Source organism: Lipotes vexillifer, unplaced genomic scaffold, assembly GCF_000442215.2.
Source record: "Lipotes vexillifer unplaced genomic scaffold, Lipotes_vexillifer_v1.1 scaffold44, whole genome shotgun sequence".
Lineage (NCBI taxonomy): Eukaryota > Metazoa > Chordata > Mammalia > Artiodactyla > Lipotidae > Lipotes > Lipotes vexillifer.
This window is the reverse complement of record NW_006787415.1, coordinates 77,047-94,156: the sequence shown is the minus strand read 5'-3', so window position 1 is coordinate 94,156 and position 17,110 is coordinate 77,047. Positions and strand designations below refer to the sequence as shown.

At 34.9% G+C, this 17,110-nt stretch overlaps 1 protein-coding gene across 1 annotated transcript in view; it reads left to right on the top strand.

Annotated features, from left to right (window-relative positions):
* The window catches only part of LOC103072866 (fibrillin-2), a gene marked incomplete at its 3' end in the record, with an annotated part of 172,374 nt that overhangs the window by 79,488 nt on the left and 75,776 nt on the right, over positions 1 to 17,110 (top strand). The window contains exon 7 of the mRNA XM_007459998.1: positions 4,199 to 4,324. Within this exon, the coding sequence (XP_007460060.1) occupies positions 4,199 to 4,324 (126 nt within the window). The remainder of the gene's footprint in view (positions 1 to 4,198; positions 4,325 to 17,110) is intronic.

Genomic DNA, 17,110 nt, shown 5'->3' with positions numbered 1-17,110 from the left:
AGCAGGAAATGCCCCATTTAAAGGTGAGTACTAAAGAGAAAAGGTTTACATATAAAAGCTGAAAAAAGAGAGAAATAACATAAGGAAAAGCAAAGGAACATGCTTCATGGAAGAATTACCTAAATAAACACAAAGTTCATATACTCTTTTATCTCAAGGAGGTGAAAAATAATATGGTTCTTCTCTTAACAGGTGCTCAAAGAAGCATTGTTAAGAGTTCAGAGAAGACAATCAGAGATAGTGCATTGGTAGCACTCAAGAAAGTGAAGAAGGATTTGAAACTTTACCTAATGAAAGGCAAATGTTACACATATACATACAAATGTGCATAAAACTGAAAAAATTCAATGACAAAGGTTAACCTTGAGGATATCACAAATCAAAACGTCTGAGGACAATAAATAATGATTGTAAAGAAGCAGAAAGGTAGTGAAGTCAGCAGAAAGGTTGTAAAGAAAGGAACTGAAGAAAGGAACTGAAAAAAAGCATAAAGATAATACAGAAACATTTCCTAAAAGAGATAAAAGCTTCAGTTTGCAGATTGGAAGGCACAAAAGTTCAATAAGAGAGAGAAGATAAGGAAAATTTGTGGGCATAATAAGACAGAATAAGCAAATATCTTTGTTAAAGGGAATATCCTAACTGGGCTCAAACTTCTGTAGAGCAACTCATAGACCAGAAAACAGTGTGGCAGTGTCTACAGACTTCTGTCTTTGATTTACACATATGTAAGTAAAAGTCCTTCAGTTGCTCTGTAAAGAATCAACTCTAGGGGGGCCAGAGTGGAAGCAACAAAAACCAGTTAGAAGTTTCCTGCAGCAGTACAGGTGATATATCATGGAGGTTGAGACCAGAATAGAGGCAGAGGGCCAAGATCTGAGATATATCTGGGAAGTAAGCACTTGTTACTGATGGAATGAAGTGAGACAAGTGAGAGGATGCCGAGTTTATCTCTTAGGTTTCTGACTTTGACATCGGGGTAAACAGTGATGACATTTGTTGAGATAAGGAAGATTGAGACAGAGCCAGGCTCTGTTTTTTTTTAGTTCGGAGTCCTACAGGTAGTAAGTTACCAATATTTGCTTGTTGGGATGATCATTTATTCAACATTGGAATTTTGTGAATACATGAATAGGTATTCTGGCCGAATCAAACCACATTGAACGGTTGCTAAGACACCCTGTATGTCTTAGGCTCCAGTCAGAGACAGACCTATTCTTCAGTTGTTGTACTTAAAGATTGGCATTTGTTTTTGTAGAAGTAGAAGTACTATGTATGAATATATGTGGAGTGTAGAGTAAGAACTTACATTTTAAAAATGTATCTAATTTGGGGACAGGCCAAGTTAAAAAATCATGCACTATTAATACAGTAATAGGAATTGGTCCTTAGTTCCCACAGATATAAATTAAATGAAGCATTTTTATATGCCTGTAGCACTGGCACATATTTTTTCACATTTTAATGTCAACTAAAAATAATATGCCATCTAATACTAATTTATATAATAAAATCAGCTTAATCTCTTAGGGCAAGTTTATTTGAAGAAGTTGGAGAAGAAATGAGTTCATAAACTAGAATTACTATTGCTTTGTTACATTATTTATAACCTTAGTAGACATAGACTGAAGGGATTATATAAGGTTTAAGTTTCAAAAGATTCAATATTCTGTAAAATCCTTACATGTGATTTGAAGTTATCCAGCATTTAAAGAAATAGTAAGTTTGTGCCTGAGTTGAAGGGAGGAACAGAAACCCATCTGTATAACTTGGACAGTGGAAAACTAATCAGACGTCAGTAGTTCCTTATGCTAGCACTTGGAAGATGCAGAAACTCTTGCATAATTTGGAGGTCTGAGGCTTGCTTCTTTTGATTTTATAGGGAGCACTCGTGTGTGCTTCTAGGTTCATGTTGATTATTTCTATAAGATTTCTTTAAAATTTTATTTTTTATTTTAGTGATTAACTTGATCTACCCAAAAGAAATTAATTCTGTAGAGCTGCTCACTCTAGGATATTTCAAAAATAAAAGTTTTATTTATTTTTTTCTAGGAAAGTACTTTTTAGGCAATTACAAAATAAACCCTGTAAAGTCAGATTGTTTTTTCCTTTGAAAAATTACTGAATCTACTAAATATGTAGTCAAAGCTTTTATGAATAGTATTAAGGGATTTATAGGTTTGGCCTCATTTTTTAGCTTATACCGAGATATTCTTTCTCTGACTTACCTGCCAGGAAAAGAGGTTTCTAGGGATGTTTTTTTTTTTTTTTTTTTTTTTTTTTTTTTCTTGCGTTATGCGGGCCTCTCACTGTTGTGGCCTCTCCCATTTGCGGAGCACAGGCTCCGGACGCGCAGGCTCAGTGGCCATGGCTCACGGGCCCAGCCGCTCCGCGGCACGTGGGATCTTCCCGAAACGGGGCACGAACCCGCGTCTCCTGCATCGGCAGGCGGACTCTCAAGCACTGCGCCACCAGGGAAGCTCTAGGGATGTTTTATACTACACTGTAATGAGGGTGGAAATTTAGTACATTTTTAAAATAATACAGTTTGAAATGTAAATTAAACTGTTCAGGATATAAACCTCCTGTCATGTATTTCATTCTAGTTGCTTTTTGTTTGGATCAGCTATCCTTTAATAAGACAATGAGATCCACTTTAATTTCAGGATAAAAATACTTTGGACTATTGTAATTAGTTTTATAGACAGATAGTTAAAGTAAGGAAGAAATAATAAGGATGCTAAGCTCTTTTGTAGACTTAAATTCCCTAATTTACACACTAAGACACACCAAACTTGTGGGCTTACCAAAAAAAAATAGGATAAATATATACTGACATAGAAATATATCCATAAAATATTTTAATGGAAAAAAAACCAAGATGCAGAACAACACATACAGTGTGATCTTATTCTTGTGAAATAAATGGACCACCACTCTGAATGTGTGTATTAATAAGTCTAAAAGAACAGACTACTCACTTATATCAATGGCTATCTCTTTAATTTTCTATTTTCTGCATCTTTAATGTTTATTACAATGAGTATGTGTTATTACGTAATTAAAGATGTAATATTAATAAATCTGTTATGTTGGCCTGTCAATTTGACTAGGTAATGTAAATTTGCATAAGCTTATATATTATATTTCCTTTTATATACAGTATTCATCATAACAATATACTGAATTACCTTTTACACAAAGAGAAATAAGGCAAATTTACATAGATATAAAATGAAAGATTCAGAAACTCTAAGTAAAAGAATTTTTCCCAATCTCCTATAATATATTAGCTCTAGTTTTTTTGTACAGGCCCTTTATCAGGTTGAGGACATTCCCTTGTATTTCTGGTTTACCAAGATTTTTAAAACAATGAATGAATGTTGAACTTTGTCATTGCTTTTTTCACATCTATGATATATGTTTTCTTTTCCTTAATCTGTTAATATGATGAATTGATTTATGCTTGAATGTTGATACAACCTAGTTCCTGGGATAAACTCCACTTAGTTATGATGTATTAACTTTTTAATATATTGCTAAAGTTGACTTGCTAATAATTTCTGTGTGCCTATTCCAAAAAGATATTCTTCTCTTGTTTTCCTTCTTGTGATGTCTGTGTCTGGCTTTGGTTTCAGGGTGATGCCAGCTCAATAAAATGGGTTGGGCAGTGTCTTCTCTTTTCTGTATGAATTTGTGTACAACTGGTATTGTTTCTTTCTTAAATGTTTGAAAGAATTTAACAGCAAAGCCACCTAGACCTGAAGTTTTCTTTGGGCAAAGATTTTAAACTATGAATTAAATTACTTTAATAGATGTACGTCTAGTCATATTATCTGTTTGTTCACCTGAGGTGGTGAGAAGTTGGAGGATGCTGAGTGCCCATCACCGGGAGAGTAAACACACTAAGTGTTCTGCAGCAAATCAAAGCAAGGGATTGGTTGCCCACATAACAATATGGATGGTTTGTAGAAACAAAATTCTAAAAGAAAAAATCAAGAAACAAAATGAGATCTTTAACATATACCATTTATATAAGTTAAAATGCATGCATACAAAGGGATCCTGACTCCTCACACCTCATTCTCTTGAGAACAAGCGAATATCTTCTGTGCATTCAAGAAATATGTATGTACAAATAGACATAGATATTCTGAAAATCAATGATATCTATATTGAAAATACTTTCTTCTTACAGACGTTGATGAATGCCAGGCTATTCCTGGGATATGCCAGGGAGGAAACTGCATCAATACAGTCGGCTCTTTTGAATGCAAATGTCCTGCTGGTCACAAGCAGAGTGAAACTACTCAGAAATGTGAAGGTAAGGGTCTCTATTTTGAGGGACATGTCTAATTGTTGACTCTGAATCCGAGAAAAACATGACTTCATTTTGAGTTTTGGAGGATTTAATCACAATTGTAATTATTTATTTTAATATGAAAGTGAAGGAATAACCTTAGAGTAGTTTTGTATTATTTTGTGTAATTAATGGGGTTGATTTGGAAAAAGAGCCAATGATCATTTTACATTTGTTATCTCAGTTTGTTGTAGTGAGAATCGGAGTAATCCAGCCATTTATATTTTTTCCTTAATGAAATAGTTTTCTATTTCACTTATGAAATTATATCAAACATTAAAATTGGGTACAGACTAGTTCCTAGGAACAAGCAGAGTGTTTGATTATAGGTGAGAAGGCACAGTCACCGATTGATGAGAGTGGTTGTGACATTTCCATTAATCATCCAACAATGTATTATTACTTCTTAGTTGAAATGGAATGAGCCTTTTCTATAGCACGTTTCATCAAAACAACATATAGAACCAAGACACAGTTTGACGAAAGTCAGTGCCACTCTATTCGCACTTGTCTATGTTCTTTAGGAAAGGGGGCTATCGATGTAATGTAGGCACCACCTGGAGCCCTGAATCCAGTCGTATCTTTCCTTATTTCCTGCCCAGGCAGCCAAATCCATTTAACCAAAGCCGAGAAAAAATTATGTGATTTAATGTTTGGGATTGGTGGGGAATAGTAGGATTGGAAGAAGTGGTGGTTAGAATTTGAAAGCTAAAGGTTTTATGAAGCCTTTACTTTGTGTCTAAGTCATATTTATTTGAATAGGTCTTAAAAGTGAGTATTATCAATTTTCTTTGGGTTATAGTGTTTCTTTATTAAAAGGTCAAGTGGTATTTCCTTACATAAAATTATTTAGTGTAATTGGTGGCATAATATATCTGGAAAGACTATAAACTGTTGCTACACTCAGTTACAGGTTTTGAATTATAGTCAGTTTACATGTAGTTTATGTAGTATCAATGCAAAAGTGTTGCCATAAGTTTAAAGTTACTGTTTGTTCTAAATAAAAATATGATGATAGCAATTAACTTTTGACCAACTGTCAAAGGTAAGATTTTAATTTTTTATGTGGATTACAATGTATGTAAAATATAGAAGTACTAAAAGATTTAGTTTCAAATGATGCCCTCCCTATTTCTATTATAGCACATTTTATATTTCTGTTCATATGGCAATGAAATTCTCCAAAGAAATCTTTCTTAGTCTGTAAGTTACTAGATCTGTTCAGAAATAAGAAAGGTAACTCTAGAGCTTTGAATATGACATTAGGGGAGTGGTGGTAGCATTAACAAGAAACTGTAAAGTCACCTTAATAACTTTGAAAAATTGTGTTATTGATTTTTTTGTATGTGTATTTGTTTATTGACCATCTCACTTCAACACTTGAGTAAGATCATTGAGGACAAAAACTCTGTCTTAGTTCATGCTATATCAAAGAGCCTGGAACAGTTCCTGATATATAGTAAGCTATATTGATTAATTGGGAACAGGCTAGATAATAAGCTAAGTTCTTTTACTTGGGTTGAATGTCCAAAAGAAAAGAAAATATGGGGTCAGAGTTGAAATTGCATTTGGAAAGAGGCCAGTGATCTTCACGATGGGAATTTTTCCTTCATCTGACTTTTTTTTTCACTTTCTTAATAATTTTATTTTACTTTGGTTGCAATTCAAAGACCAAGAGAGCAAACATTAAGTGCAGTTTAGCATTTTTAGATTTTTGTGTCATTGTCCCTCTTTGGTCACCTGCAGGAAATGCTTTTGAGGTCAGGGACCTTCACTCTCTATTTAAAAGAAAGAACTGTCTTCTGCTTGTTCATTGGGATATCTTCTTAACTAAAATCTTATCCTAAAAGCCTTGTTCTACTGGAAGTTTGAACATATATAGTTTATACTAAAATGAAAAAAAAAATGGTGAAGGAGCATTCATCTCCTAATTTAATGTTTGAAACCTGTGACTCTATATCTATCATTAAGGCCTGTTTCGTTTCACATCATTAGTCGGGTGGATTCTTTTTTCTCATGTTCAGTTATAGGCTACTGTCCGAGCAGTTAATCTGAGTCCAAAGCAGAATGGAATATATGTTTCTCTCTCTCTGTTTGTCTGTAAAAGAATCAGTTATTTTCCCCCATCACTAAGTTAGTATCCCAGATTCAATAAAACCTCTCATGTCTACACAAGTCATGTCTTATTTCTCCTGGGCCAGATTGCCTACAAAATCTTTTCCTAATTCTGTCATACAGTGGGCAAAATTATTCTTTGGTGGAATAAACTATTTATTCACATCCAGAAAGAGAGTTGTTTCAGTTATTTACTCTTTTCAAAGATTCATTCATCTAAATGTCTTTTTAATTTAAATGAAGAAAAGCAGAACATATCAATATAATATGAAATGGTGTATCAGAAGACTGTCCACATTTTTCTTTTTTATAATAAAATATGTCATTTTGAATTTCAGTCCACTTGGATAAAGCACAAGTAGGTACCAGATGTCCTTACATGATCCCTCCTCCCAGACTATACCTTCTCTGACATTCCTTGAGCTAGTTATTCTTTCCTGGCTTAAATGGAAGGCAGGAAAATAGCATCATTGTATTGGAAAGTTTCCCTTCAGTGGCCCTTTACATGTCGAATAGTTGTTTGCAATTTATTCTGAAGAGTCCTCAGCTTTGCTCCATTACCACAGTATTTAGTTGTTTGGGATTTGTGACAACAAATGTATTTATTTATGCTCATGAAACTCATGAAAGTTGTTGGCACAGTATTGTTAGCTGCTGTTCCAACTCTGATAAACCGTGGAAAATAAACGTCTGTGCTAAACTGAAAGGTACTTTACTTTTACTCATATTACCAAAAGTGTATTAACTTTAAAATAAATAATAAATAAATTCATTGACTATTTCTCCCAAAGAAAACTACATATTAAAAATTGAGATTCAAGTAAGGGGACTGTAAACATTGGAAAACGTTTTAGGTCATTAATTTAAAAAACACAGAACTATCTTTTAAATCTTCTTAAGAAATTTGCAACACTGTAGTTAAAACATAAATTCCCTCTCCCTTAAATAAGAAAGCCCATGCTGCTAAACTCAAATCTACTTTCTGCTCTCATAACAAATAAGGTATTCCTCTATCACAACACTCTTTATTGTACATTATTAGTAATTTTTTGTCTGAGTCTGCTTGCAGGTAATTTGTACCAAAATAACATATTAATAAAAGCTAATATTTATGGAGCACTTAATTTATTCTCAACTATACTTAAACCACTTTACATGGGTTTTCTTATTAAATCATAATACAGTGCTGTGAGGTTGGTTACTATTATTAACCCACTTTACAGAAGAAGAGACTGAGGCACAGAGAGTCTGAGTGACTTTTGCAAGGTTTAATGGCTAGGAAACCATGGAGCCAGGGTTCCAACCTGCTAGATTCATTCCAGAGCTTTCACTCTCAGCAAGCTGTGTTGAGCAAGCAAAGGTGGGTGACCGGGCAGCACATACTCCAACCAATGGACTGTATTTACAGGGGGAAACTCATGGAGACAGCAGCAGAAACAGGGATACCTGTTTGCTCATTGCATTCTGTGGTCATGCCCTGCAATCCAGCAAGGCCAGAGTTAGACCCATTTCGGCGATCCTGGTACTGGCTGTGGAGATTTTGCTATATTTTCTATTTATTAAAATGAAAGTTTATTATGTACCACTGTGCTAAAATAATCCATTATTTATGACTCTAGAATTGAAATTGCAGGGGAAGGAGAACAACAGTAGGGAAAAGTGGAACCGAACTAATTCTGCCTTTATTCACAGAAGGGTCAATAGCAGAGGCCTAGAGAAATTAATTGTAAAAGAGGAAGAGGTCAGGGTGTTACTACAATGAAGCTGATTATAATTTGCTTTTGGCAAAAATATAAGTATTATTTTAAAGGGTGTATGTGGTAGTTGTATTGTGAAGAAAGATGTTCTTAAATCATCTTTAAACAAAAAGCTGCAAAAATCCTGGTCATCAACTGCAAATGAGCTTCATGGCCCAGTGAAATCACAGCTGATGCAGGAGTCAAAACACAGGCTGCTCCTTTGCAAATAGGTAGGTTAGGACTTTTAAAGTAGGAAACAGGTCAATCTAGCTCTACTTTATGGTGATTGCATTTGTCTATTTTAGGATTTCTTTTCTCTCTACACACACATATACACACATCTACCTACATATCTATGCTCCCTCTCTCTCTCAGTTGCACAGAATTTTATTCATCACAGTATTTGTTTCATGGCATAATCTCATTATTATTCCACCCAAACCCTGCTTTCTTTTTTTCTTTGATTCCCTATCTTAAAGTGTGGAGCAATTTCAGAGGCCTTCCTCACTATAATAGCTCTTGCCCTACAGGCCAAGTGCTGTCTGTGCCATTTGTGCCAACTAATAGGTGTGTTCTGACTAATTAGACATTTGAGGTCTTGGGTAGTGAATACTGGCTGGGTCCGTGCACCCAGTGGACCCACTGTGACCTGAACCTGGTCCAGAGCTTCATTCATTACCTGGCTCTTCTGTATCCTCATACTAGTGTGGGACCATGATGCCACCTCCAGGTGTCAGTGTCATTTCAGACCCTGTGTCCAAGGGTCCTCTCAGTGTTTGGGTGTCATAGACTGCTTTTTTTAGTTGCTTTAAATAATGTAATAAACACCCATGAAACTACCAAAAATAAAAGCCAGGGCCAGGATAATAACACGTATCGATCATGGTGCTCCCTCAACCACACTTTGTATCCGGATTCTACATTTTTCTGGCTTTTTGTAGGTGGTTGTATTATACCTATAGATATTTCACTTATTATTGTTAATTATTATTTCAGTTTTTAAAATTTTACAAAAAAATTTTGATCTGTGTGGAGCTTTTATTATAATGAAATGGTTCATCTATATAGTTGCATGTTGTTCTAGTTCATTCTTTAGAATAGGATATAATATTCCATTATGTGGCTTTATCTTAGTGTGTTTATCCACTTTCTCACTGATGGGCATCGTTTTCTGGTTCTTCCTGTTGTGAGTAGTGGTCAGCATACTTGCAGACACACATACGCTGATTTTCCGGAGGGATATCTACCTCTCTTTTTGATCCTTCATTTCCCAAAGGGTGACTCATTCACATTTCCACAAGGATTGATGTCTGTGTAGGCAGCTTAGGTCACAAGGCTTAGCATGCTGAGCCTTGTTTCCACCTACTGTTGTTTGATGCCTGATTGGGGAACAAAGAGCCTGACACTCTGCAGTTAGGGTGCCTCCCCCCTCATCCTAGGCCTGTGTGCTGCCTTTCAGAGAAGCATCTGCTGAGCGATCAGTGAGCCCACTCTGGCTCACAGGACTAGACTCCCATCTTCTAAATTACTCCTTAGGTCTTTTCCTCGAGGCTTTGAGCTCATGATACAGATTAAGAAATCACACAGGAGAAACAAAGATACTGCAAACATTTCCATATCTTGTTTGTTTTTGTTTTGCGCATGTTACAATTTATTTATTTTTTCCCAAAGCATTAAGCATTACCTACTCTTTTTAAAATTGAGGTATATACTTCACTTAGAATATTAAATTAGTTTCAGGTATACAGCATAGTGATTCAATATTTTTATAGGTTATACTCCACTTAAAGTTATTGCAAAATAATGGCTATATTTCCCTGTGCTCTACAATACATCCTTGTTGCTTATCTATTTTATACATAGTAGTTTGTGTACCATACACCTATCTTGCCCCTCCCACCTTCCCTCTCTCCACTGATATTCACTGGTTTGTTTTCTATATCTGTGACTCTGCTTCTGTTTTGCATATACATCCATTTGTTTTATTTTTTAGATTCCACATATAAGTGATAACATACAATATTTGTCTTTCTCTAATTTCAGAAAGCATAATTCTCTCTAGTTCCATCCATGTTGTTGTGAATGGTAATTTTTCATTTTTTATGGCTGAGTAATATTCCATTATATCTTCTTTATCCATCATATGTTGATGGACACTTGGGTTGTTTCCATATCTTGGCTATTGAAGCATCATCTCATCTTAAGCATAGCATTTTCCTGGCAACAGCCTTCAATATTCAGTCTCATTTTTAAGGTATATTAATAGAAGGGATGGAGCCTATAATAACCCAAACTCCTCCTTGAGAACAGGATTAAATTCTGGGCAAGGCCAGCACACTGGCAAAGATTGCTAAAGCTCATCTTCCTAAGTTAACCTGATCTTAGTCCCCAGCCTCCTTCATCCCAGTTCCCCATACCCTGTCCCCTGGAAACAAAATTATTAATTTTATAACACAGGGACAATAATGGAAATTTTATTTAAATGGGACTACTAGCTTTGAGAATCAAAGCCTGGCTCAACTTGCCATTGCTTCCTGTGTGTGCTAAGCAAAAATGACATCCAGCAGGGTCACTGTGTTTCCATCTCTCTCTCTTTCTCCCCGCCCTCCCCCAGAGAAGGTAGACAGTGACTTGTAATCAAATGAATTGATAGTAAAAGTTCTTTGCACTAAGGAATCTGCTTTTCATGATGCATTTATCTTGGGAGGCAGAGCCTTGAGTGGCTTACAAATTTTTTGCATATATATTAAGAGTTAAAATCTAAAATGGAAATCTGAAGCATTTATGCTTTCATAACCATTTGGGAAGGCCATATGGGCCAGGTTAGCAGTGGGGTTTTCAATTTTGACTTTAGAAGCCCCGCATGTATCTCATGAATGGAAATGTCACATCCAAGAAAGTGAGGCCAGCAGGCAGGAATGATAGGAAGTCCAGAGGAGCGGCCAAACAGCAGCCTGGGGCTGACATTTGAGGCAAAATCAGCACATATCACTTTCTAGGGTATTTATCAGAAGTTGCCAGTCTAAACTCCTTCAGCTTCTTCCCACAAATGACTTCCGCTATTAAAATGCATGCATTAAGTAACTTGGGCACTACTTTGGCAATCTTAGGCAACTCACAGCAATATTTCATACTGAGTTACTGAAGTGACATCTCTCCCTTAATTTAAACCTAAATGAAATGGTTTTCATGGAAAGTTGCACACACAGTTTTCCGCGAAAGCCTGAAGGAGAAAGAGTTCTTTATTTACGGCATTATGGGTAGCATCATCATTACAGACATGAAGTCTGTGAAAAATACATATTCCAAAAGAAAATTATTTAACAAAAAGATATTCTTTAGCTTGTGATCTAGGTTTTGAATCAAAATTAGAAATATTCAGGTCACATTTTAACTTTTTTTTAATGTGATTTTTTTAACATCTTTATTGGAGTATAATTGCTTTACAATTTAACTTTCTTTTACAAGAAATTTATATTTTAAAGTTTTCATTCCAAGAACAAGAGGAAAATTGTAGAGAGAAATGACAATTTAAGTTTCAGGTACAATTCAGGAAATAAATGTGGAGAGAGAAGAGAGCATAGGAGCAAATAGTACAAGATTTGGGGCCCAAATATCAGGGTCTGTGCTCCAGCAGCATGTGGGGACTGTGTGATCTCAAGCAAATTAATGCCTTTATCTTTACAGAAGAAATAATAATGGTCTTTTCTATATAAGGTTTTTATGAGTATTATATAAGATAAAGAAAGCGTTTGGCCTTTTTTAGGTCTTTGTTAAAGATGGCAGGGATATATAGCATAGACAATTTAATTATAAAAGATTCAATAAACCATGTGATTTGAGATCTTAAAAAAATAATTGTAAAAGAGTTCTAATATAACATTTCAGTTATTACTTGTAGTACAGTTTCCTATAAATAAAGTCTTTTAATCTTAAACAAAACAAAACAAAATTGACCTACTAGAGCATATATTTGCCTACTCTGACCAAAGTATTAACAAACAATGAAATGGACTCAAACCCATCATCATGATGAAGGAACATGGAACTGGGGATTTAAGATTATCCATTAATTCCTGACATCTCACCCTGTTTTTACTCCTCTAGCCCCAGTTTCACCCAAATTACAGAAATGGATATTTGAGACCCGGGGACTTTTATTTATTTAGCATAACCCAATGGTCAGGAAATTGTATTTTAGTGGATTCAGGGAAATTTTCCCAAATGGTGGAACCAGTGTTTCCCCAGTGCCATTGTACATTTAAATCCCTTTTTAAAAAAAATATGAAAAAAAGCATGGTAAAGTAATTTACATGATTCTTGCAGTTCGCTTTCTGCTGAAGATCACTGGAAAAATTGAGAGCCTGCAAAAAACCGTTCTCAGAGACGCAAAAGTAGGTGTGTGTTAGTGATAGAAAAATCTATTCTACCCTGGAATGAAAGGATCAGGTGAACATTTTGAACTTTGACATTAGAAAAAAAAAGATATAAACTCAAATATACTCCCTCATTTATTCATTTTACTAGGTCATTGCTGTTTTATATTAGAAATGTAAAGGCAATAATGCAGGCCAAAATAAACAAAATAAAATTCTTTTACAATATTCGATATGTATCTTTAGCTTCTACTGAAAGAGAGAGAGAGAGAGAGAAAGAAAGAAAAGCTATCTCACAAATTACCATGGCTCAGTGCCTGAAGGAAATTAGTCTACTCTAAAGAAATATCCTGTGTAGTCAGGTAAAAATGTAACAAAATTTGAAATATAATACCTTGATCCCTGACTGCATTTTTTACAAGTGTTGTCAGTTACTGACCTTGTGTATACTACATTCACCACCTAGGCATGGAAAAATGTATGAAGGACTGGTGAAAATTTTTACGAGCTGCTAATTAATTTTAGAGCTTCCATTTTAGTCAAGATATAAATAAACAAAGCTGTGATAATGCTTAAGCTGTGTTTCTTTCATAGTCCCAAATTAGGAATCTCTCTTTTTCTTAAATGTAATCCTTTCATATTTCAGTGTAAAGTGTTTCTCATCTATACTCTGCCTTTGCTAGATTTTAGTACAATTAATTATATTTAAGGATAATGTGAATGATTTTGAAAATTTTAACTATAGTCTCCTGCTGTATTGGTCAAAAGGTCAAGTAAATTGTTTCTCCAAGTACCTGTTGTTTTACTTACTTCCAGAAGACAACTATTTTAAGCAGCTCTTATTTCAAGTACACAAAATTTAAAACAAACAAACAAATGAATAAATTTAGTTATAGTATGTGCAAGTTTCTTTCAGCGTCATCATATGGATATTATATGAGTTACTGTGTTTTCTGTGTAAGCTTTGGTTTTCCTGATGGACGGTGGTTTCATATTTCACATGTTAACCTGTCTTTTTCAGTTTAACTATGAAAGCTGACTGAGGTATATTTTTGTCTCAGTCCAGCAGCAGTGCACATAGGACAAATGCAGGGCAAAGTTGCGGGTTTGTACAGTCTAGCGTGGCTGAATTCTGGTGATTGGCAGAAGACAATTTGGGCAATGTTTACTAACAGCTGTATACCATCATACTAAATTTAGTATGGCTTGATTTAACTAGCTGTAGCTGATGCTAATCTGAAGCATAGACATATTTTTCAGCTTTAGGTTTCAACTTCCAAATTCTTGGAAATGCTACCAGGAGTATGTGACTATAAATCAAAATTTCCTTTCTCCAGTTTGTGATAGAATATCATAAGAGTTCATATCACATAGAAGTAAACAGCTTTTCATTTTGTTCTTATATGTATTAGGGATTATGGTGAAGACTTTCTTATCCAGCAAAATCAGTACTATTTGCTAGTTAATAAAAAATGAAAAGAGAAGATAATAAAAGTGATACATCCTTTAACATTTCAGTTTAACTTAAAACTGTGTTGACCTTCGTTTTCCAATCTTCTGTTACAGGGAGTGGGCCTTCTTTTTGAGAGTGGTTTCCCAAATGACCTCAGGAACTTTCATTGTCTCATAAACCTCACCCAAATACTTATGATTTCCAGTTTCATTTCTTTTTTTTTTTTTTTTGTGGTACGTGGGCCTGATCCCCCCGGACTGGGGCACAAACCCGCGTCCCCTGCATCGGCAGGCGGACTCCCAACCACTGCGCCACCAGGGAAGCCCTCCAGTTTCATTTCTTTAAATTAAAGCAAACTCAAGGCACTCTTGAGTGCAGAATCCTTCTAGATCACGGGTCGACAAACTTTTTCTGTAAAGGGCCAGATAATAAATATTTTTGGAGATGGAAGTCACCTTTTGTTGCAGATATGCATCTCTACCACCCTAATGCAAAAGCAGCCATAGACATTAAATACATAAATGAATGAGTGTGGCTGTGTTTTAATAAAACTTTCATTACAAAGACAGGCAATAGGCTGCAGTTTGCCAACCCCTGTTCTTGATTATCATGGTTATCACTATTCTTGCCCTATTTCAAATTGTCTTCCCTTTACCTAATTTTATAGCTATTTTCTTAGTGACTGGTTAGATTATTTTAGGTGGGTCATGGACAAACAAGTTTTATTTTAATAGTTATAATCCATTAAAATGTCTTAAGGAAAAAACATAACTAATGCATCAAAACTATGTGTTTATGAATGTTATTCCTGAAAGTATTATTCATTATAACAAAGTTCAAATTAAAATTTTTTGTAGAGACTTTACTTTTTAGAGTGGCTTTAGGCTCATAGCAAAATTGAGAAGAAAGTATAGAGACTTCTCCTATAGTCCTTGTCTCAGCACTGGAGAGCCTCCCCTGTTATCAACATCCCCCACCAGAGTGGTACCTTTGTTACATTGATGAACGTATATGGATGCATCATAATCACCGAAAGCCTGTAGTTTACCTTAGGGTTCACTCTTGGTATTGCACATTGGATTTGGACAAATGTAAACTGACATGTATCCATCATTACAGTATCATAAAGACTATTTTCAGTGCCCTAAAAATCCTCTCATTTAAATGTTTTAAATGAGTATGCATATAGAAATATATTAAGTAAAAAGTAATATAAGTGATTCAAGGATATAGCCGTTGGTATGGAGATGTGATTTTTAATGACTAGAATTTTAGAAATGACATTGTAAGATTTATTATTATCATCATTATATTTATTATTATTATTATCACAAAGCTGTTTTACTTCTGAAAATGTGTTCTCCAAACTGAAACTCAGGGTCACCATTATGTTTGCCAGAGAGTTCCAAAAGGAAAGGAATGGGCTGCTAATAAGATCATAATAAATTTAGCTCTGTTATCTTTCTTTCTAGGTGTATCTTTCTTATTTCCAGTTGTTATCTCCTCTTCTTCCCACCCTTTCTTATAGTATTGCTCTTTTTCTATTCTTCTCTGCTGTCACCTAGACTATAATTAGAAACCTGGTCATTCCTGAAATTAGAAGAAAATTTCTGTCGACATCATTAACATCATTCCAGGTCATTCTACTCTTAAGCATCTACCTGTATGTGGTCTATGAATCAATGCAGCATTCAAAAAGAAGGCATGTGTATGCTACTGCAGTTATTATTTTATTTTTAAAATAAAAATTTTCAAACAAAAATATGAGCAAACTTTTTCTAAAGCTACTGCTATATGCTTATTTTAACATGAAGCCATATAAGAAAATGCTTTCAATAATGTTGGGAAAAATATCAAAGGTTCCTTTCTTGTTTTGTTGGGTTCTAAGCACAACAGATTGGAAGCCATTGAAGATATTTTGAAATAGCAAAAACATTTGAAGTTTGCTAAAAATTTCTCATCTAATACTTTAGTAAATCCATATTGTGAATGTTTAGTTGTTGGCTTAGAAAATCAATTTTTAACAAACTCATAGAATACAGCTAATCACCAATTAGATTATCATAACTTTTCCTACCACATGGAATATTTTCCCCTTAATTTACCATATGATAGAAAAAATATTTTTTATAGTTAACTAACAAAAACAGGAAGTATAGCATTCTGGCATTTGTTTGAAACTTGATTTTACATTTAAAAATATTCCCGATAGCTTCAAGATAGAAGATTGTTCATGTTGATGGGTTTTTTTCCAAAAAGTATGATGTTGCATTTTATATAAATCCTATGTACTAGTGTGGACACTCTATTTGTAGTGACTAGTTAATCGAGTATTAATATTTCTATCTGGAATCAAGAAAGTATGTGGATCTCATGGTAAAATATATTCTAGGACATGCTCCTCTTTAAGAACTTAATTAAAATTTGATTGTTTTTCTTTTAGGAATATTGCTATATTATATGTAACTACTGTCTTTATCATTTGCATAACTTGTGAACAATGGAGTGAGATGAGGGAGAAAAGAAAGGGGAAGATTGTTCTGCCTTCATTGCTTCATCCCTCACCTCCGGGCTGTGTAAAAAGAGAGAATCCTTAAAGAGGTTGAAGGGTAGTGAGGATCTTTTTTGGAAAGTGTCGCCCATGAACTAGAGTGTAGGAGGGGGAACAAAAGAAGTGGAGCCCAACTCAGATCTGAAGAGACTCTGCTCTGCATTTCCAGAGTTTGAAAGGCAAAAGATACATGAGTTTCCCACCTCCCGAGAGAGGACCCCACAGAAAGAGATGGGTTGGGTGTTCTTGAAAAGAGCTCTTGCCACATGGATTCCTGTAGGGTGGGTGATCCTAGCCTGGGGATAAACTATCAGAAAACTGGGGCTGATGAGAGACTTACAAGTGGTCAGATAGAGGAGGTATCCCTGGGCTCAACAGTGAGAAGTGAGCGACCTCAGCATTGAGAGGTTTCCCAAAACATCAGTAAAAAGTATTAGGCTTTGGAGCCACCATGCCTAGAGGGCACTGATGCCAGACTCATTCATTCAGAAAAATATTTATTGAGTTCCTAGCACA